The sequence below is a fragment of the Plectropomus leopardus genome, chromosome 1, assembly GCF_026936395.1.
Source record: "Plectropomus leopardus strain MGB_pleo_1.0 chromosome 1, ASM2693639v1, whole genome shotgun sequence".
In the NCBI taxonomy this organism is placed as follows: Eukaryota; Metazoa; Chordata; class Actinopteri; order Perciformes; family Serranidae; genus Plectropomus; species Plectropomus leopardus.
This window is the reverse complement of record NC_142176.1, coordinates 17,151,929-17,175,638: the sequence shown is the minus strand read 5'-3', so window position 1 is coordinate 17,175,638 and position 23,710 is coordinate 17,151,929. Positions and strand designations below refer to the sequence as shown.

The window sequence follows — 23,710 nt, the reverse complement described above, 5'->3', positions numbered from 1 at the left end:
CTCCTGGGTTTATTTGACCACCCATCATGCCAATCCAACCCCTTATGTGGAGGTTTTGCTCCTTATACTACCTTATTCTTATAAGCCCAACAATGCATTGGTCATTTGATTGCAGTCTTCACAGGCCTATGATAAAGTTATATCCCGTGGGGAACATGGATTTTTGTCCACAATGTCATGGCAATCCATCAATATGTTGTGGAGATATTTGGTAAAGCTGTGGACCAGCTCCAGACTTTAAGGTGAACTTAAATTGTAAATGGACTGCATTTATTCAGCAGTTTTCCCATCTCAGAGACCACACAAAATGCTTTACAGCAGAAGCCAGTAATCGTCTTTTCCTGACAGCGCATTGGTCATTTGGTTGCAGCCTTCCTGATTACATGGGTTATACTCGAATTACAGGCTCATGATTAAGTTATATATGCATTTTGGTGCATTACGTTTCATAGTCATGCATACAAACATGAGCATGCATGAGAACAGCCTGAGCAGGTAATGTTGACCATGTTTGGCATAGTTTAGAACAGTAGCATTGTAACATTTACTAATTTACACTAAACACAAAGTACGGCTGAGAAAGAATGTCATTATCTTGTAGTTATTTAAAAGTAAATACAAGTATTAGCCAATATTAAATTTTGACCTGATGGTTAGAGTTATGGTTAGATGAAAAGTCAGGGGGTCACCAGAACCAGGGAGATTTATCCTGTGGATTTTCCAGACTTTAAGGTGTAATTAAATGGTAAATTTAAACAGCACTTTTCCCATTTCAGCAACCACTGAAAATGCTTTACAGCAGAAGCCAACATTCACCTGTTCACACACATTCACACACAGGTGTCAGAGGCTACCATGCAAGGTGCCACCTGCTCATCAACAGTGATCACCATTCACACGCACATTCAAGCACAATTTGAGCTATCAGTATTTTGGACATTTCGACATGTAGACTGCAGGGGATTGAATCGCTGACCTTTTGATTAGAGGACGTCCGCGTTTATTGGCTGTGTTTATTGGCTCATCATGCACCTGCTCTTTCAAGAAAACTACAGTCATTTTGCATGGCTAATTTTCTCGTATCATACAGAGAAAAATATTGCTTCAAAGTATTATTTTTAGAAATGTTTTGCTGATAGGCTGTCATCATATCATGGAAACCAGATGTCAGGTGTGTGTGTGTGTCACTTCATACTCGTCTCTCTGGCAAAGGCAGCCAGACTGACGGGAGGAAGCTGGAATGCAAAATAATCTCTGTAGAGGAGGAGAAGCAGCCTGTGGGGATGTTTCCATGCGGATGTTTAGAATGGATTAACTTGTCAAACTGCCTTTCCTCAGTAGACACACTGTATGCACACACAGCCAGGAACACATGCAAACAAGCAGGGAAACTAATCCATACACATATGACATTTACTTCACCCATGTACCACCTACAGCCCTGCATATGGTCAGTTAGTAATTTCCCTGCTCTTCCATGTGCACTCTTTTGCCTCACCCCCCCCCACACACACACACACACACACACATACACACACACACACACACACACACACACACACACACTCATGCATGCATAGAGTTTAACTATGTAGATATCTGTCCTTCAAATTGTATGTGGTAAAAGGGCTAAATAGAAAGCAAAGCAAAGAGTTCTGCAAGTTTGCAGCTATTCATACTGTTTGAATGCAGCTTTCCATACCTCATTATCATGCAATTCATATTCATAGTCCACCAGTAATTCACAGTATTATGCTTGTGCTACATTCGTAATAAATACAAACACATATGTTAATAAGCAAGTAACGTGCATCATTTGACATTTATTATATATTTAATCTGCGCATAGGTGAAAATCTTTGAGATAGTTATGCAGTCTGAAAACAGACCAATATTTTTAAAAAAATGTATTTTAGATTCTTCAAAGCACCATATGTCTGTAAATGCAAAACATTCGTCAAGCACTCCAAAACGTACTATAAATTCAAATGAGGTGGAATGTTCATTAAGTTGCGAGAGGCTTGTTGTAAATCTGTGCTTGTCTAAAACTTATGTTTGGATGAACTCAGGATGGACAGGCTCATTGCCAATTAGCTAAGACGCTGCAAGGTGATTCATGTAATTGATTGTGATATTGTGTCAATGTTTGAATAATAGCCAATCAAATGCAGAATTAGCAATTAACTGGATTTTTTTAGCGAGATGGAGGGAGGTCGATTTATTTTCTGTTGGCTTGCTATCTGTTTGTAAATTGCGTATTAATGCCTCATTATGCTTTTAATCATGGTAAACCTATTAATCAGACTTACTAATAATTTCTCTTCCCTCTTGCTTGTGTGCTTGTCTAACCTTGATAAGTTATAGCCTAACGCTCACTTAAGCAAGATGCATGATCACTCTGTTTTTTGCAGAGTAGAGTGTTATAATACACCGAGTTATTATTCAGTGTCATAGCCGTAAGAGCTGAGAAATATTTGGGTTTTTTGTGTCATAGAGTCATCAGAAGACACATTTGATCTTCTTGAATGCCTCTTTGTGCACGCTCTCCTCCGTACTTTATTTCACTTTGTAAAGCAGTTTGCTGGTTTCTTGCTTGTTGAAGCTGATGAAGGTCAGCTGTTCTAACGTCTCACAAGGTAGCAACGCAGATCAGAGTGAGCAGGACGATCTCTCTGTTTATGAACAGCGAACTGCACTCCCCTCAAAATACACTGTAGTTATTGCTCAGCAGAGCATTTCTCACTGATGATTCCTCCCACAAAGTTCACTGCAGTATTCTGGGAAGAGGCACTGAGAAATCAGTGCAAATTTGTGAAAGGTGTTTGCCGTGCAGAGGAAAAATGTGCCTGTACAACAGGAGCAGAGAGAAGCGCAAAGATAGACCCACTTTGAGTTAAAAGTAGTTCTTATGTAACTAAGATGTGTGTCCTAGCAGTGGCTGAAAATAAATATTGAGCTCTCTAACGTCTGGACGAAATATCTCACTCGAGAAGTTTACATGTGTTTCTGTCGGTGGTCCATGTTCGATTTTATATTTGTGAAGCCTGGAAGAGCCAAACCTAATTGAATTACATAAATCAAATCATTCACAAAATGTGAGTTTTAATGATGTATTGATCCTTTGCTGAAATAATCGAAATCGAATAGCTGCTGATTTAAATGGTTAAATCCCTACAGAGTTGTGCTCATTGTCTTTCAGTTTATTCCAGACTCTGCTCCTCCACTACAGATTGTTCTTGTGTTCACCATACCAGTTTTAAGATTTAGATTTAAACTTATTCATAATCAAGTAGTAATATGCTTCATTAGCACTTTTAATTGTCCTCTGACTTTTTTAACTTAGTTATTCAGTAATATTACATTCAGAAGTGTGCATATAAGTTTGATTATGATTGTTTTAGGCCACTTACCCTTCAGTCTGACATTAGCCAGTCAATGTTTCTGACCAGCAGTGTAACAAAATCCTGATTGGCCCAAATAAAGTGCAAATAAGTTTTATTTGGTCCTCACCTCAAAGCGCATGCGCATGCTCATGTGCACACACAAGCACAAACACACACATACACACACACACACACACACACACAACCAGGTGTTAGATTTGGCCTTCCAGGGCTCATCCCTTGGACATAGGCTCTACTCGAGTGGCCTGCCCAGGTAGATAATATCCAAATTCCAATTTTTTACAGCAGGCTGGTAGCCAGGGACAGCACTGTGTCTAACAGAAAGTTTGCTGATCTGGTGGAGAATCGGGGCGGTCTGATATCAAAACCTCCCTGGGGTTTGCACTGGCTGACTTTGAGTTGAGCTGTGGTCTTTGAGCTGCTGCCAACTCTCCTCCCTGCGATAAGACTTAATTATTGATCCCCTATTATTATTTTTTCTCTCAAATCTTTTTATTGATTCTACACCAGTATTATGGACGCTAAAGTAAAGACATATCCGAGATGTCAGAGTGATCCGGTCTGTGATTGACATACAAGGCGTGCAAGTTGGGGAACATGAACCGAACCAATACTAGTAACATGCACCCTAACTTCCCATATCCACATACCCCTTCCACCCTTACCCCAAATAGCCCTGTTATTGAACTGAAAGGCATCCCTAAAATCCTGCAAACCAGCCTTGAATTAGCATCACTGACTGCATCTGCCTCTGACAGCTTCTGGGCCCCAGTAACTAATATATTACCTACATCTTTTGTTCTTACACAGCCTGAAACCACAGGCTGACAACACAACAGTACAAAGCAAAATTTACAGTTTCAGTTGCAGCTTTTTAGCAGACATTCACAATATGTGTTCCTAGCATATGTTTAATTAGTCAAACAGTGGCATAGAAATGTTGGGCTGGTTTGTAGTGTTTGTCTCTCTGCAGTGTGTACAAAACCCAGACTTCTGGCTTGTTCTTTTCTCTCTCACACACGTGCATAATATACATGAACATTTGTTTTCATAACCATCTTCAAAGAACACATACTTATGCATGAAATATGCCCAGTGTGTTGTACGCAAGTCTGTCTATGGACTGTTGCTGTCAGTTTGAACAGATGAAAACATTCCTGTAGATTGGTTCCTAACAAGATTTATGTAGATAACCTTTTATTTGAACCTTATGGCCACCTTACACTGGAAATGACTTGTTGTTTACTTGTCTATTTTTCAGTTTTCTGCATATTCCAGTAAAATCCAAAATGGTTTCAATTGTGGTGTCTTCACCGTCATAAATATTTATATTACAAAATAACAACAAGAGTCATGGAAAGGTCTCACATGCTAAATCCACGTGTGAACATTCCCCACTGTTTCGTGGTGTCCTGATTCAGGAGATTTTCTCTCTTTTACTTTGCTCTTTTCTTCGGAGCCCTCTCCTTTTCCCCAGTGGATTCTCTCATGTTTTCATCTCCTTTGCTGTGGGAATAAGGCTGACGTCTATTTATATGCTCAGATGCTGGGGAGATGCAGCCTCGTGGGATTTCTTTACAGCTCTCTCCCTGTTCACTCCTTCCCTCTCTCTTCTCCCCCTTCTGTCCTTTCTTTATCTGTTTGAGCTTCTACAGTTGAGGGTTAACCTATTTTTACATGTTGCCAATAAACCAGCTATAGAGCTCATAGATTCTCAATTATCTTTTGATGTGTGAAGTGTGATTGAACTGAAATGACCCTAATTGTTTTCCTTGAGCTCACTTAGGAGATTTCTAACCAGGGGATTGATTTATCCTGAACTTAAAATAGCTTCTTGCATGAGAGTTTAGATGTTTTTTGGAGAGTTTTCTTACATTGCAAAAATGTCCACGCACAGAAAATTCCACTCCTCAAGCACAGTCACACACACACACACACACACACACACACACACACACACACACACACACACACACACACACACACATATGTGTGGTGATAGATACATAACATTATACTGTATGCTGCAGACAGAAATCCCCCTCTGGTAATGTGATTCTCGTGGACATTCTTATCCCTTAAGTGGGTTATGCATATTTATCTGCCTGGTTACACCGGTGCCAACAGAGAAACATCATTATTCCTTATTAAAATACAACATTTACGGGCACCAGTCTTGCTTAGGTGTGTTTTTATAGATTCATCTAAATCACAATCACATATATAGTAGTCAAACTGTAGGGTCTGTTCGTGCACATTTTGAGAATTTAGTGCAAGAAATATTTTTATGGTTTTACTGACATTTCAAGCTAATAATAAGCCCTCACAAACATGCTCATGATCTTTGTACAGTGGTGATAAAAAGAGACTTTGGAGTTCGAGTGGTTTAGACTGTGGGCATCTCTGCTGGGCTTACATGGACCATAATGTATCTTGTAGCTGTTCCTATTCAGATTAGCCTATGTTCGCTCTAGGTTTTGTGCATACCTTTACTTGCATACACTTCCATTTTTACAGTGGATAACCGCAGATTTTTCTCTGCCTGTCAATTCTGTGTGTTGAAGCTGAAACAATTAGTTTAATCAACTGACAGAGATTAATCAGCAATTATTTTTTATTAATCATTTAACTCATTTTTCAAGCAAATAAGTCAAAAATTATCCACTTCCTGCTTCTTGTCTTTCTGTAATAAGATAGTAAGATGAACATGTTTGAGTCTTGAACTGTTGGTCAGAAAAGTTTTTTTTTTTTAAGATTTTGGCTTAGGAATATTGTGATTACCATTTTTCATCAATTTCCAATATTTTTTATCCCAAAAATAAATCAATTAATTAAGAAAACTACCTGCAGATTATTCGATAGTGATATTAGCTACAGTCCGACTGTTCACCATTTTAATTTGCTATTGTTTAGTGTACAGTATACGCATTAGGGATGTAATGATACATCAATCTGGAGGGATTTATAGATTCAATATAATGGGTGCAAAGTGAAAACATAGATACATACCTTCATCTTTAAGATGCACCTTTAATTTGAAATCCCAGTAAGGGTTTTTACTGGCATTTTCTCATATTGATCACAGGCACCTGAAGTGAATCTAATCTAAATTGTGGCATGGCAGACTTTGTGATATCAGCAAATATTGTATATTTGTCCAAAGATTTGATATAATAACATATTGTGATAAAACTAGTGATTTACATCCCTTATAATACACATTGTATTATCAATATGGCCATCCATCAATCAGACAGAAACAATATATATCCACAGCATAATCTGAAATGCTTTTACCTAAAAAAAACCTGCTAAAAGATTTGTTCAAAGGATCTGGTGTTAAATATTTTACTTACCGACTGCTTTTTTCACCAATAGACAGAGCACCGGTCATTGTTAAGATGAAACTTTCCGGCGTGGCACGGATGACATTTGCATAGCAACTCAGTGGATTTCAGCCTGTGCACTTTTGCACTGCAGTCTTCTGTCAATACACGGTGTGTATTTTTGTTGTTGTGTCTGCTGTTTGCCATTAATAACTGCAGCAGGCAGCCAGACTGAGGGGCTTGAGATATTCCCACAACATCTTCAGGCGCTCTGTGCAGCTCAGGCACCACCTGCCACCAGGATAGAGAGGGCACATGTTACCTGGAGTAACATAGCTGACATGGCAGCTGTGTGATCTGACTCTGTAAACTGACAGTGCTTTCCAGTGATCCTGTGCTGTTCATGTGTGCTACTGATATTTTAAAGATTGACACCCTTGGTTTTGTCTCCTTGGATCCTGTAAAAGGCGTAAAACTTAGTTGATGTGGCTCACCTTCATTTTTCTGTGGCTCAGTGTCACAAACAGGGTGTAGCTGAGGTTCATAGAGAAATGCACGTTCAAACAGACTCGAGTCAGGAGTCTGAATTTTTGCATTGTAATATAAAAGCTGGACACACCTTAAATTTACATACTTGTCACCTCCAGTGTGAATTTTTGCAGGAGTCAGCATCAAACTTTTGTTTGCTGCGTGCACCATTTTTCTCCCTGCTCTCTTTTTGTATGAATACAAGTCGAAATGGTCAAGCTGCTGGACTGTGAAGAGTCGCGTCTGGGCCGAGCTACTGCAAGAAAACCCTCGCTTCTTGACAAGATGTGAAAGTCACATCTGAACCCCAATGTGTCCGACTAAATGCAGTGACACATCACCTTTCTCAAGTGCCCAATACAGTCTGCAGCCTTCTGTGTGTAGTAGTTGATCTGCTTCTCTGAGCATGAGGACAGTTTAAGACATCAATCTGGGCTTGAATTTGTATTCCAACAATGATCTCCCAAACAGCACGCTCGACAACAGAGGGACTGGATCTATTAGTTTGCCAAATCATATTCTGTTCAAGCGAAGGCTTTATGAATAATTGATGGTAAATATTTGAATCTCTGCTGGGTGATTTTGTGTCTCCTCAGCAGCCTTCCGCAAAATATTCCCCCAAATTCAGCAATAATGACAAACATGATAAACAGTTGCTGGAGGTTTAGCGGTTTGGTTAACAAAAACGTTTGTCTCAGGCCACAGATCATACCGGAGCTGGACAGCAAAAGTGTTGTTTCTTGGCCCTCCTTTCCCTTTGGGTATTCCTCTTACACTGAAACAATTTCCCTTCCAACTGGCAACGATGTTTGTTACATTTCTCAAAAGTTGTTTTTCTTGAGATTGTCTTCTGTAAGCTGGAGAGGGAAGTTATTTGTATAGTATAGCATGCATTTTTCTCAGGCTCTATTTCAGATTGTATTTTTTTTTACTTTTTGTTCAATGTTGACATCTTTCTTGTGATGGCTGAAGATACTTTCAAACTGTGTTTTGCAGTCGTGTCTCTGAACTCGGTGGATTCGCTTTAGAGTTCAGTGCAGTGGTTCGAGCAATAAATGGCCGGAACCGCTCATTTTCTCATTTCCCCAGGCCTCTCGGACAGGTGACTCCGGGTGGCTCAGTCCTGCTGCAAACCTGCCATTTTTTTGCTCATGTTTTTCCCCTAAACCCTTATATGTTTTAAACATAAAATCATTCTCTGGCACATATAAATTTCAGTAAGCTAACCCTTAAGTAAGTCAGTAAGTCATATAAGCTCATTATTTTGGAATCACAGCTGAAATCCATGCTGTCTTTGCCTGCATCCTCAGGTCCTGCTCTGGTGGGTGTAGTCAGGAAAGACTGGGCCTCTCAAAACAGCATCGCCCTCTCCTGGTCAGAAGTGGAACAGCTGCCCTCAGACATAGTGGACTATGAGGTCAAATACTTTGAGAAGGTGAAGTCTTTTATCATACTAAATAAGATGGCTTGAAATTTTAGTTTATATATTATATGTCAATTGCTTAGTGGTTTGATTACAGCTATTGTAGCTCTGAAATGCACCACAAGTGATTATATACACGGAGAACAATCACTGCACACAGAACAATATGCATTGTTAGCATACAGACACCCAAATTTAAGTGCAGAGCATCTATAATGTATTGCTATCTCTGCTTTGCTTACCATCTGCTCCGATAGTTAATAGGATGAAAATGATGTGTTTTGTTCAAACGTTGCTGTGATAATGGGTTTATGCAAACACATGTTTGTCTGTCCTGCCAAAACTTGCTATTGTTTATCGTCTCTGGCAATCTGTTTCTGCTTTTTTAAAAATTTTTATTTATTTATTTTTAGGAGCAAGAGCAGCTGAGCTACTCATCAACACGTACCAAAACCCCCAGCGTGGTTGTAACGGGCCTCAGACCCTCCACTGTCTATGTCTTCCATGTGCGCGCTCGTACTGCTGCTGGCTACACTGCATACAGCCCCAACTTTGAGTTTGCTACTGCACCTGAGGGTATGATTGCTGGGGAGTGGGCATGAGGGAATTGTGCCTTTTTATTTTAATAATACTGGCTGTGATTTAAGGGAGTACCGCAACTGACTTTCAGTCATTTAGACTTGCACTGAAATTCCAATAGATACGTAGTTTTGCTTTAAAACAATGCACAAGAGAATAAGGGCGTTTCAAAGCCAGTGATGTGAAGTCAGTGGTGTTGATCAACAACCTTATAAAATCCCTGGAGTCATTTTATGGTCATTCTTTGCCATGGATCAGTGAAACTCATCAGTGCTTCTTCAGGCATGAGCCATTTATTTAAATGTTTATAAGCTCTGTAAGTTCCTGATGCACACACCACGCTCCGTTGATTCTAATCCTGAAATATGCAGGAATGCACATCCACCTACAAGATACACACTTTAGGTAATGAATATGTAGATGTCCACCTTCATATTCTCATATCCCCATATGCCTGTGCACATGATGCAAGTTCATTTATATACTCGGATTGTGCTTCTACAGATGTGCCATCTTCTCTCTCACCTTATTCAACCCATACAGTGCAGTTTCACATGGCCTCATGTCACACATAATGCAATGATTTAGATTTTTTTTTAAAATATATATTTCCTGACTGTTTTCCTTTATACAGGGTTCTCATTAGGTGCTTGAAGTGCTTTAAAGGTCCTTGAAATGAACCATATACTGTTGTCTATTTTTGTTGTATAAATTTGCCAAATTTTTGTTCATCACGTCATAATAATTACATTTCTCAAAGCCAGAAATCCCTTGTCCTTTTCTAATTTTCAATTCTGTCGCATCAACGTCTCAACAGCAGCGTGCTCTCCCCTCTTCTTTATTTTTTGTTGTTGTTCAACCAGACATTGTAGTTTATTTTTAGCTCTACTCTTAAAACCCCGTCAAAACCAGTAGGTCTCTGTTGGCATGCCTAAACTTATTATGACCTGACTTAATAAGCCAGGTTTTCACTGTGATTTGTTTCCCTCTCTTTTCAGCAGTGCTCTAATGTTATAAAAACTGAAATTGAAACTTAACGTCCAGCTGGCACTGTTTCCTTACACTCCAGATGGTTCTGTCTTAAAGATGATTTGTATTTCTTTTTGTAATGAGCTGACAAGTTTGTCTGAGGTCTCTATCTCCTCTTGCGTTATGTGCAGGGATTAAGCAGAGGAGGAACACTGAGCAGGACACCACTTGTGGAGTTAGTTGTAGAGTTTCTGTGTTGACCCTTTCACTCTGAAACTTTCTCTGAATTGGAACTTACAAAAGCGGAAGAAAATTGTGTATTATAGTAAGCACCACTGCGCTCATGCCATTCAAATTCTTGTTGAGGATGTCATATTATATATTATATTATATTATATTATATTATATATATATATATATATATATATATATATATATATATATACAAGTTATGCCTTTAAAAAAAGTATGAGAAGTAACCCTTCTCTAAAAATAGAGGCATTGAACACATCATTTATTAATGTTTTAATTAAAAAATATATTTGAAAAATGAATTGTTTCTATTAGTGAAGTCCTTGAAAAAATGGTGCTTTCAAAAGTACTTGAAAGTCTCTGAATTTTATTTTGTAAAGTCTGTATAAAGAACCCTGTACATAACTTCATTTTATACCAACTTGTAGAGAAGTCCAACAATATTGAAAAGTTATCCAAGGTTAAACGTAAAATGAATGGCACTTTGGATAACTGAATTCATGTGAATTCATGTGTTCACTCAAGTGTTTGTTCAGGGATACATGAGGAAATATTTTGGCCTCTGTTTCCTGCTGCCTGTCCGTTTTAAATTGTTAGAAACTGTTAGAAATAAAATAATGGTAATATTTACCATACATTTATGTGCAAAAATGCTTAATCATGGAGATACAATTATTTGTGAACTTTACTAGAAGCATTTCAGTCATTAGAGACTGGTGAATAAAATGATATTTCGTAAAGATTGCAGGTGTACAGATTAACAGATTAAGAGGTTTGATTCGAGATTTTGCAGAAAGACTTTGGAGCTCAGACTCATGGAGTCCAGACACTGATGGCAGCAGTGGCTGGTGACACTGCTGAGTGATGAAATGAAGACTGGGTAGTGATGAGGAGATGGAGGGTGTGCGGAAGTTCAACATGAACATACTAAAGGGAGAAAGAAAACTCACAATTAACAGCCCCAAATAATGACAGCAAGAAACTGTGAATGAGCATGCATGCAAGGACTGACTGCCAGATGTCATGACAATTGACTATCAGGCCAATACTTTCAGATCAATCGATCAGACTTTATTTGTGTAGCACTTTTCATCCAAGTAAAACTGTAACACAAAGTGCTTTATACACTAAAACCAAAGCCCCCCCTATACACACACACACACACACACACACACACGTACACAGGCACACAGGCACATGGGTAAAAAAAGCAAGTATTTGTATCTAATTAAAGCACTAAAATAAGAGTTCTCATCAAAACCAGGAACTGAGGATATATTAATAAAAAAGTAAAATAAATAAATAAAATACTCTAAATATTAGATAAAGGGTAAATACAAGGATAATGGAACAAATAATAATAGATAAAAAGTGTTAAAAATAATAAAATTATATACCATCTAGTAAAACAGTAAAACAGACTAAAATGTAAGAATAAACAGTCAATAAATAAATAGGTAAAGTTCAATTAAACTAAACTAACTTGACTAAAAAGGTAGGTCTTGAGTTTGCTTTGTTTTGTCACAATTGGCAAAGCAATGTGGCACTTACTTTTTTCATATGAACATTTTGTTGTTTGCTCACAGAGTAATGTGCAGAATGGCTTCAAATAGTTTGGTGTGTAAGAGTTGCATAGAAGAAATATGACTTCCATACATATCATTGGAAAAGTCATAGAAGTCATGGTTTTAAATAGATTCATGTGCAAGAGCCAAATTTCTTCATGAGCATGATGAACTGTGTGTGTCTGTTTTATCTGGATTAGATTAGATTAGATAGACTAGATTGACTTTATTGTCAAACACACAAATACATAACATAATACACCATTAAAAATGCAAAAATGTACACCATAAAAGATACAATAGTACAGACAGGTAGGTAGGGGCAATTAGTTAAATATATAATGAAAGACAGCACTTCTTAGAAAATAGCAGTGTTTCCTGATACAGTCATTCTGTGTTTATTGCCTGTATGGCATAGAGAATAAAGTACTTTCTATTAATGTTATGAATGGCTCTCGGGACCCTAAATTGACGGCCAGATGGGAGCAGCTCAAACTCTGAGTGTAATGCATGTGAGGCATCTGCAATTATAAGTTTGGTCTTCCTGCATAAAGCACCGTCAAATATATTGCTGAGTTGTTTCTGTGACTTGCCAATCACCTTACCTGCAATGCTGACAATCTTGGAGAGATTGTTTTTTTGACATTATGACAATAAAGTCTGATTTAGTCCCCGAGTTCAGAGAAGAGGCAAGGAAATTTCAAATTAGATTTTTGTATGATTGATATAGTGCAACTGAATTAAAATGGTTAATGCAGTTGAATTGTTCGTAGACAAGGAATCTGAGTGAACATGAGGATATTATAACACAAAAACTGAATATCATTTTCAGTCCACTCATTTTGTTCAGTAAATTGCCACAGCTTGGAACAGGGAGAGAGCTGTTTGTATTAACAGGTACTGACTTGTTTGGCTTTACTCTTTAATCACTTTCTTCAGATCCTGATATTGCTGATCAGGGTCAAGTTCTGGTGGTCGTCACAGCGTCTGTAGGAGGCTTCTCCCTGCTGGTCATCCTTACCCTCTTCCTCCTCATCACCGGGAGGTAAGACACTCACTCACTCACTCACGCACGCACGCACGCACACACACACACACACACACACACACACACACACACACACACACACACACACACACACACACACACACACACACACACTCACACACACACACACACTCCTGTGCTCCTCTTCTCATAGTCTCCAGAGTGCTGCTACAACCAGAAGTCTGTTAATGGACTCTCTTTCTGCCACCAAGCAGACACTTTTATTTTCCAAATGGCTGAACCAATTTTCTGCCTAATTACTCAGCGTGTAATGCATGTACCAGCAGTTTGCTCCATTCCATTAACTTCCACAGGTTAGCTCAGACTGTTGTCTTCGGTCTGCCTCTGGTTCACAGGGTTTTTACCATTAGTGGCAATTATTAATAAACAATGAAAAATGGCCATGAATCTGTAGATAATTTGTCTGGATTTCTACCTAATTATGATACAAACTGAATCTTTGATCACACAATTTGCAAAAATCGTATGTTGAAAAATTCTCAACTCAGAAATGGGAACACACTTTACAGACAAGCCTAGATTCAGGTAACATGTCTACAACCTGGTAGACAAAAGCGCCCCATGCAAGTACTTCTTTGTGTTATCCTTAATTTCTCCTATGTTCTCCTGAGTTAATGTTGAGCTTCAGGAGTAAAAATAAACTGCAAATTAAAGGGCTGTTGCCTGATAGTGAGGGCTTTTAATCTGACTAAGTTCCATTTATTACATTTATTACGATATCTGCCCACATTATTATTCATATTTTTAGACAATTTCTCATGAGCTGCTACAATTCCAAACTGATATAACTGTACGTGTGCTGGAGGTAAATTGACAGATCTCAACTCTTTAACAGTGATCTTTCTGCACAACATAATTGCCATATGAATTCAGTCGGCTGGAGGCATAGGGAGGTTGCTTTGCAGCAATGGAGCCCCTAGGATGCATAGACTAGGGTTGTGAGGAATATCTTGGTAAAAACTAATTTCAGTTCAAGAAACTCTTAAGTCAGAACTTAAAACATATTAGCCCGTTTTAATTATATGATGAGATTTTCAAAAGACGACCTTCTTCTTAGTGGTTTGTACATGTAGGATGAAAATTGTTCTTCTTGCTGAATGCAAGTGTTTGATTGTTACTTTTGTCCCCACTCTCCCTCTCTATTGAGACTGAGCCTTGAAAGCACTGAATGTGTGGGGCTGTGAATAGGATAAAAGCTGGGAAATACAAGAAAATAATAAGAAAACGGCAGAAAGGCAAGAATAAAAATTGCACTACAAGAATGGGCTATAGAAAACTGTAAAATGGCTGCCTGTTTTTAACACCAGAGACGTCTTTGCAAACCAAAAGAGATTGGTGATGTGGCAGCGGTTTCTGCTGTCAGAACAAATGTTCACTTTTCTCCTCTCTCTCATCAGGGCAGTAAATCTGTTAGATGTCATGCTTGTCTTGTGCTGATAATGTCGACTAATTCACCATGTTGAGCACAAAACTCTGCAAGGGTTGTTAGCAAAAAGAGACAAGACGAGGAGGGAAATGACAGGGGATGTGCAGGGGCGTTTTTTGTGGTGATGAAGGTTTTTCTTTCTCTGGTTCACCTGCACAGGTGTCAAGGGTACATTAAAGCCAGGATGAAGTCAGAGGAGAAGAGGAGGACTCGCTTCCACAGTGGACACGGTACTGTGTGCAATGTTTTTTATTGTGTGTGTTTATTTTAAAATTGCTTTGCTGGCGAGCATGCATTCTCCAACAGACTGCATGCTCCATCTCCCAAGGCTTTAGTTTTAACACAAGCTCTACAAATGGTCACAGTTTGCCTCAGAGTACCAATTTTTTTAATGCAGTTTTTTTTTTTGATCCACCACTTACAGTATCTCATACACCCATTATTGAATTTTGACAAAAGTTGGGTAACCGCTGTTCCGTTTTAAGAATTACGTGATTGACCCGAGTGTGGTGCTACAATTACAGATAAAAACAGAGTTATTGATCGGCTCCGCGGGGGAGGCATATCATTCTTAGGGGAACAAAATGGTGTCCTGTTATTTACTAAGACCGTTCAGTGAGAGCTCTTGGAGGATTCAATCCGAGGCCTGCAGGGAAACAAGTGTGGCTCCTGAGACATATGTAACTATTCCATCATTTGTGGGCCACTTTTGGGGATTTGGGATTGATCCAAGGGGAACATGAAGGACTGTGAATGAAAACATTGTAACATGTAGGGGCGGGAGTCACCAGAGGCCCCACAATATGATATTATCACAATACTTAAGTCACAATGCAACATTATTGCAATTTTCTATATATTGACATATGCTGAGTATTGTGATAAAATAGATTGGAATACACTGAGATGTATTGATTTCTTTTCCATCTGCAAATTATGTCCCCAAAGGAAAACTTTCCCAAACGTCTGTTTATATCTTATAAGATGAAGTTTTTCTCTGTTCATCCCACTTCAGTCATTTTTATTGCAGCAAGTGGACTGAAAAGCATATTAAATATTATTATTGTAGCAGGCTACCAAAAGTTCAGCTTATATTATTAATAATAATAATAATTTATATCATTTAAAAAAAATTATGAGTTCATGAATTGATACAAAGTTTCCACGCAAAAAATATTGCGATACTATTCTGTATAGATTTTTTCCCCCACCCTTAGTAACATGCCAATACCTCCACAGGCAAACGTGTCTGTGCAAGGGAATGGACACAAGGCCCGTCTGTCTCTGTGCAGTGTTCTTAAGTTCTCTCCTTCCCCCAGTGTACAGAAAGTTAGATATAGTTTTGCTGCAGAATTATCTTGTCAAACCCTATTTTAATTTTAAATATTGTCAGTGTGGTTTGACTTGCAGCACTTGACAAAGAATAAGTGTTGCCTATACAAAGATGCATTTATAAGCTTCTTCTTCAAATATTATGAAAATTATTTGAATAGTTATAATCCTTGCCTCCCACAGTCTTTTCTTGTTTTCTGTTCTTTGCTGTTGTGTGCTGTGGAGGCATCACCTAGGCAGGGGATGCCAGCAGGCTCAACAAACTGTAAGAAAAGGCTTGTTCTATTATAGAGCTGAGCTCAGACACCCTGGAGACAGAGGCAGAGTGTAGACTCCAAACTGGAATCTATCTCAGACGAAGCCTTCAACCCTCCACAATATGAGCTGACACAGCTATAAAGTACATTTAGTCCCCTGCTCATCTGCTCGAGGTGTACCAGGGGCTGCTTCAAGTTATCATTTGTGCCAGTCATCATGCACAGCGCTCACTGCAGCAGCGTCCCCAGCCTCAACCAGTGAGGAGGATGCTGAAGCCTCGGCTGCCTGCAATGTCTTTATACACTGCTCTGGGGCATTTTCTGAGCTCTTTTTTCTGCTGTTCTTCTCCATCCCTTGACAAAATAACAGAAAAAGCTTACAGTATAATAGAAGCAAATACACCATTATTTATGGCCTCAGAGTTGAAACAAGAGTCAACCTCTCTTGCACAGTCTCAACAGAAATTACATTATATGCTTCAATACATCAGAATTTACCGCAGGGCTGTAGTCCAAAGATAACGTCTTAATGCAGGCAAAATGTTCAAATGAAAGATTCATTCTGCATTTTGAATAAATTAAGAAAATGAGGACAATGCGTTTCACAAAACACACACAAAAAGAATGGGTGAGATAATGGGTAAGAGTGTAATACATGTTGTAGAGCAAAATGCAATACTTCATTTTCTGCATAAATCAAAGTTGCTAAAGAAAAGTATTTTAAGGTACTGTGAACTTGTGATTCAAAACTGCCAACACACTTTGGGGCTCTAACATAAACAATGAAATCAAGCTCTACAGTACTTGATTGCAATGTGTTGCAAAGGTGCATGTGTTATTATGTTCATGTGTTGTATGTGTGCATGTGTACCACTTTTCATTGTTATACTGTAAGAGCTAATGGGGCCAACAAGTGTCTGTAAACCTGCAACCCAATCACTAAAATAAATGTTGGCCATGTACGTTTCTAGAAAACTATGGTATGTTACATTTTTGCGTTTAGTATATTAAAGGTATGCCATAAAGGATTGTCAGTTATTGTTTGTAAATAATCACCAGCAAAAGTGAAAGTAAAAGCCAACCCCAGATACACTCTCTTTTGGCATTTGTCTTGCTATATTTGCATTTTTCTGCACTGTGTGCTGCCTTTTTATAAAACACTGCCCTCACCTGAATGCTGTGGGGGTACACACCCATAAAAATCCTGAACACAGAAAATAAGATGAAAATAAGAAAATACAGGCAGAGGGCAGAGTCTCTGCAGAGAAATACATTTTTAGAGGGTCATAAGTGATGATTGAGAGGGATTACTTGTGCTATACATTGTTTTTAATGAAAATTCTGCAGTCTTTCTTAAAATTTGCACATTTTACATGTAGCGAATATGTTGAAACTTTACATTTCTTTCTGCTTAAATTTTAGTTTTTATATTTTGTGACACAGTTGTGGTTAGGTTTAGGCACAATCCCAGCGTACTGTTAAAATAACCCACTTTTGTTGTTTGTTGGTCTCCAGAGTGGTCTGCTGCTTGGCAGCCGTCTTACGTAGGTGTCACACAATCCACCATCTGTTCCTCCTGATGAAAAACAAGATCCGTAGACTTGTGAAATGATATGATACGAATGAAACATACAAATGTAACATATCTGCAGAAAAATACATTTTATTCTAGCGACTGGGCTGTATCATAAAGTGCTCACCATGGGAAGGTCTGCAGATCATGAGTGTCTTTGAGATGAACATCAATGTCGTGAATGTCCTGTGTCTGTATTCAGCCTGTTGCTTTTACCTTGCCCCAAGTGTATTTCTGCAATGCAACTGCACTCAAAGTGTCAGGTTCCAATATGATATATAAAATACTGTCATTGGAACATTTCTTCTCTTGCAGTCCCGTTCTCTGGGATAAAAACCTATGTGGATCCAGACACATATGAAGACCCCACTCAGGCAGTGGAGGAATTTGCCAAAGAGATAGACCCCCCGTACATATGCATTGAGAGGGTGATTGGTGCAGGTAAAATGACCACACATGTAGATACTGTACACACACAAATGAACACAAGCATTAACTCACACTGTCTACTGTGCATGTTTTTCCTGTGTTTATTTCAGAAACAGCACAGGTGTTACCTGTGTGAAAGAGGAATACATAAAATCTTCAAATATATGACTGGTTACCAGATGAAGAGGTTATTTATTGTGTGCCATTATTTTAATATGGGTATTATTTCCTAAATTCCTTTTTAGGATTACGCAGACGTATTGTAAAAATTCCCCAGTCGTGGTTTTCAAGCACCTGTGATAAATGGTCACATTTTATGTTGAGTAACTGTTTTATTTTATAAGGAATGTTAAATCTCATAAAGTTGGAGTTTAAATTCTTTACAGCCTCTTGTAGTAGGCTGATTTTAAAGTAATTTATAGTATTGTACCTTAGGGAAGCAAAGTCAGTGCTGCTGACTATGAATAATAATGTTCGATGGCTCATTAAATTGAACAGATTGTGTCTGCTGTTTAGTCCATGAGTAATTGTGAAGGTGCCTCCAATTCGTCTGGGTTCTGTAACTTGGGCTCCATCTGGTGGAGGCTGTGTGTAGTTAGAGATGTTTAAATGGAAAGATGGCTGCATCATACCGTCATGTGTTTTCACATTTCTTTCGTTTCAGTTAGGAGTTTAGATTGATTAACCAACTGTGAAAAAGGCATACATTTTAACTTTGCCGAGAATATAATCACAAATTATATAAGCAGAAATGTTGCAGTCTGTTCCATCGATAGCAACTCCATAAAGTCCTTATTGGTGTACATTTTTTTCCAATTTATCAAGATGATCCAGAGCTATCATTAATGGATTACTGAATGGGCAAACCAGGCGCAGGGTCCCAAGGTGCCTGCAAAATATCATTTGAAGAGAGACATACTGACCAGGAAGAGACTCAAAAAGACCACAAAAACAGGGCAAACAAGGACAAAGAGACACAAATTGACTACAAGGAGACGCAAAGCGACCACAAACACAACACATCCTCAGAGAGACATAAAACTTCAGAGACTAAACAACTATAAACTCTTTATGATCAATTTTCTTTTGCGTGTAGGATGCAATGTAAGTCCCATTTAGTTTTTCTGTATGCAAGGCAGAATCCTGTATCTGACATATATGATATTATAGCACTATTTCTAAGTGCAGCTTTCCATAGTGTTGTAGTTATGGGTATACCAATGTCACGTTCCCAATGAATTTAGTTTGAAAGTTGCTGTCAGAGGTAGCTGAAAACAACAACCTATACATTGCTCATGGTGTCTCTCCTGCCAGCATCCTTTTATGTCTTGTGTTGTTTTGACAGGTGAATTCGGAGAAGTCTGTAGCGGTCGGTTGCGCATACCTGGAAGGATGGACATCGCTGTTGCAATAAAGACACTTAAAGGGGGCTATATGGAACAACAGAGGCGAGACTTTCTGCGTGAGGCTTCAATCATGGGACAGTTTGACAACCCCAACATCATCAGGCTGGAGGGAGTGGTGACCAGGAGTGAGATATCTGTGTTGTTTTGCATAGATGTTTTTTTTCCTCTTCAGCATCACTTCACAGCATTCTTTACTTTTGTCTCTTGTCACTGAAATCCTGCCTTGTACTTTTTTCTTAGGCCGACCAGTAATGATAGTTGTTGAGTACATGGAGAATGGAGCGCTTGATTCTTTCCTACGGGTACGAGGAATACATATTCACAGATGTACATATGTTTTTTTGAGGTAATTTTGTCCTCCATACATCATATTTGTCCTCTCTCTTTCTCACAACATCTCCAGACACGTGACGGACAGTTCACAGTGCTCCAGCTGGTTGGCATGCTGCGCGGCATCGCAGTAGGCATGACCTATCTTTCAGATATGGGTTACGTTCATAGAGATCTCGCTGCTCGGAACATCTTGGTGGATGAAAACTTGGTGTGTAAGGTGTCTGATTTTGGCATGTCCAGAGTCCTTGAGGACGACACCGAAGCAGCCTACACCGCTACAGTGAGTGTAGATCCAACAGTTACTGCAGGATATTACAATCTGACAGTTACCGCTGTTAGAAGTCTTAAATATCTCCTTAACAGTTATTGTTTTATGTCAGGGAGGAAAGATACCGATACGCTGGACGGCACCAGAGGCTATTGCTTATGGAAAATTCTCCACAGCTAGTGATGTATGGAGCTACGGCATTGTCATGTGGGAGGTGATGTCTTATGGTGAGAGGCCCTACTGGGAGATGTCCAATCAAGATGTAAGCTGCTGATCAAAACAAAACTCTATAATCACTGAAGAATGATCAACACAAATATGATTTGCATTTGTATTTAACTTACTGATGTTCGTCTCAGGTCATTTTATCAATTGAAGAAGGCTACCGTCTCCCAGCACCCATGGGCTGCCCTGTGACTCTGCACCAGCTGATGTTGCACTGCTGGCAGAAGGAGTCTAGCCAGCGCCCACGCTTCAACAATGTGCTGTCTTTCCTCGACAAACTTATAATTAATCCCAGTAGTCTGCTGACTCTGGTGAATGATGTGCAGAGGTAAGTAACAATATATACAGACACTTTGTGAAAGTTGTGTTTACAGGTGGTTTTGCATGATTTTAGCCCACCAGGTATACGTTGTGTGGACTTTACAAGAATATCTAAAGCATACAATATGAGTATATTGTTTTTCTGCCTTCCAGGCAGCCATTGCTTTTCATTTCAGTAGGAAATAATGATCATCTTGCTCAGACCTTAAAGTTGTTGTAGATGCTGTAGGTAAACCACAGTGAATATCTATTTGGCTTAGCTTGAGGACTAAGAGTACGTTTGGTACCCTCCTTCTTTAAAGAAACCCATCAAATGTTCATTTGTATATCAGTTACTCAGGCTGTGTGAGTCTGAATACCAAAAGAAACTTCTCGCATGGTGAACAAATAATCCAGAAACAGAGAAGATCTTTAATGAAGAGAAGTCATAGGGAGGCAATTTTAATAACTGCAAAACTATAAAACTATATTAAAACATCAGTTTACAAACATTCTGTATAATCCAAGTCTCAATCATCCAGTTTTTCAATTTTATGCAGCTGAATGCTTCCTAATGGATTCTGTTGGAATCAATGTCACTGTAAGGGTACTGGTAATACCATTTCTTTTTTTAAAGATTAGTGCTCCCCCAAAACATGCATTTTTCCTTGAACCTTACTGTTTAAAACACTTATGCATAAACAGTCTCCTGCATGGACAAGTATCACGCCTGGGCACGTGTGTACATTTGAAATCTCCTCAATGAAATGCACGAGCTGAATTCAAACACACGCACTTGCCCAGACACACTACTAGATGTTAAAACTGTCCCAGCTCAATTAAAATGTAACTTTGGGGAACAAAAACAATAAAGCAATAATATTGACTGTCTTTGATTACCGATTACGTGCTTATTCCTGCAAGTGTCTGCAAGTTGACCTTCATACCAGACATCATACAGTAAACTGAAATCATTTTTTAAGGCAGTTTAATGCTTTGGAGGAAGATTGGTAATAATATAGCGTCTGCACAGTTTGTCATTCAAAACCACTGGCATGGTAATTCAAAGAATATTTACTTTTCGGATCAACAATCTGCTAACTCCTCTCTTTGTATTCATGAACTTTCTGTTTGTCATCTCAGCTTCCCCGACTCTCCAGAGGACATGCCAGACTACCCTCTTTTCATCTCTATCGGCGACTGGCTTGACTCCATCAAAATGAGCCAGTATAAAAACAACTTCCTTGCAGCAGGATACACAACACTGGATTCTATTTCAACCATGAGCATAGAGTGAGTGAAGCCAAATTATACAGAGTGCAGCCACTTTATCAAACACTACAAGGAAACAAAGTAAAATCAGAGGAACAGAAAACGTAGTGAAGATGTAACAAAATGGATCCAAAATGGGTCCATTGTGTAGGATTTAGAGGGATATATTGGCAGGAATGGAGTACAATAAAATATTTATGTTTTTGTTAGTGTATTATCTCTTGAAGATAAGAATTGTTGTGTTTTCATTACCTCAGAATGAGCCATATGTATCGACACAGGGTCCGCCATGTTTCTGCAGTAGCCCAAAACTGACAAACCAAACACTGGCTGCAGAGAGAACCATTCCCGCTTTGAGGTCTTTGTGTCGGCCATCATAGTAAGCAGTTCCCGATGACGAGCAGAGTATGAAAAGCACACATTACTAGGTGCTGGGCTAGCGGTCAATCTGCTACGAGACAAACAGCGTTGTAGAAATGCTGATTTTTTTAAAAATGTGAATCTCCTTTATTCAGTGTTTTTACCAGCTTTAATCACTGGGTGCAAGGGTTTTGGAGAGGAAGAGACATCTGCAGCTACTTTGGCTCCCGGTAAAAACCTCCTGAACAATGAACACTGAATAAATCCTAACTAGGAGTTCACGCTTGGCACCTGGGAGAAGTTTTAGCCAGTTGCTACACACACTCACTGTTAGATGCCACAAAATCTTTCATACTGCTCCTTTGAGCTTTGGCAGGGAAAGGTCTGTACATTATGTATTAATGAGTAACCATATTACTACAACTTATAGTATTAAGTATTTTGTCCTTCTATTGTAAATATATTTGTGGTCCATATTATCAAGCTTTCCCAATAAGCTTGTTGCAGGTTAAAGTGACGTTCACAGCTTTATTGTATGCTTGTCGTGATGTACAAGTACTATAGGCCTGCTGTTTTTTGTCAAACTATTAATTCAAAACTGTAAATCTTCGTCTCCCCTTCAGTGACATCAGGCGCATCGGGATCTGTTTGATCGGCCACCAGAGGAGAATCATAAGCAGCATACAGTCTCTTCGCCTGCAGCTTCACCACATCCAACAGAGTGGCTTTCAAGTGTGAAACCATCGCGCAAACACAGACTGTGTGTACACACTGAGCCGGAAACAAACCAGACTTCCTTGGCATCCTCATTCAATTAATTGCACAAACACCAGACTGTTAGGTGTAGCAGGTACCACACGCTGCTCATGCGAGAGCAGCCCGCTGCTAGACACACATGCGGTCTAGTTACCACACACTCATCATCTTATGGATCATTATCAATACAGCCTCCACAACAACCAACCTCTGTCAGCGTTGGCCAAATGCGGTCTTTTTATTATCTCAGCAACTTCTAGCATTCACTTGAATTTAGGACTTCTTTTCTCTAGTGTCTTTTCAAGTGTTCACCGATACCTCTTCTCTTTCCAAGTGACAATCCAATGGTTTCTATTGACTTTGAATGGTCTCAAGTCAGTTACCTCATGACCAGAGAAGATGTGGATAGGATAGGAGGTATGGTAACGAATGCAACAGTATGGGATTTCAATAACAGCCTTTCCAGCTGGTTAATAAAACAAGTCACCAGAGATAAAGATGGACAGTATGGTAAATACAATCATGTTTTTTGAACTGAAGACCGCTGAATGTCAAAAGATTTTATAGAAATGTATGTTCTATCCTCATGATAATGCAGTATGTCTTGTACAAAAAGTCTTGTGAAAGTCGTATGTTTTATTCAGTATGTTTGTTCCTT

The 23,710-nt window shown here is 38.9% G+C and overlaps 1 protein-coding gene across 1 annotated transcript in view; it reads left to right on the top strand.

Moving 5' to 3' along the window:
* LOC121948064 (ephrin type-A receptor 6-like) overlaps positions 1-23,710 on the top strand; it is a 69,064-nt gene that overhangs the window by 45,334 nt on the left and 20 nt on the right. The window contains exons 9-20 of the mRNA XM_088076625.1: positions 8,569-8,693; positions 9,095-9,257; positions 12,986-13,091; positions 14,701-14,771; positions 18,019-18,144; positions 19,478-19,663; positions 19,779-19,840; positions 19,942-20,151; positions 20,252-20,401; positions 20,499-20,692; positions 21,808-21,957; positions 22,920-23,710. The exon at positions 22,920-23,710 is cut by the window's right edge and continues 20 nt beyond it. Of these exons, the coding sequence (XP_087932751.1) occupies positions 8,569-8,693; positions 9,095-9,257; positions 12,986-13,091; positions 14,701-14,771; positions 18,019-18,144; positions 19,478-19,663; positions 19,779-19,840; positions 19,942-20,151; positions 20,252-20,401; positions 20,499-20,692; positions 21,808-21,957; positions 22,920-23,034 (1,658 nt within the window). The 3' untranslated portion in view covers positions 23,035-23,710. The remainder of the gene's footprint in view (positions 1-8,568; positions 8,694-9,094; positions 9,258-12,985; positions 13,092-14,700; positions 14,772-18,018; positions 18,145-19,477; positions 19,664-19,778; positions 19,841-19,941; positions 20,152-20,251; positions 20,402-20,498; positions 20,693-21,807; positions 21,958-22,919) is intronic.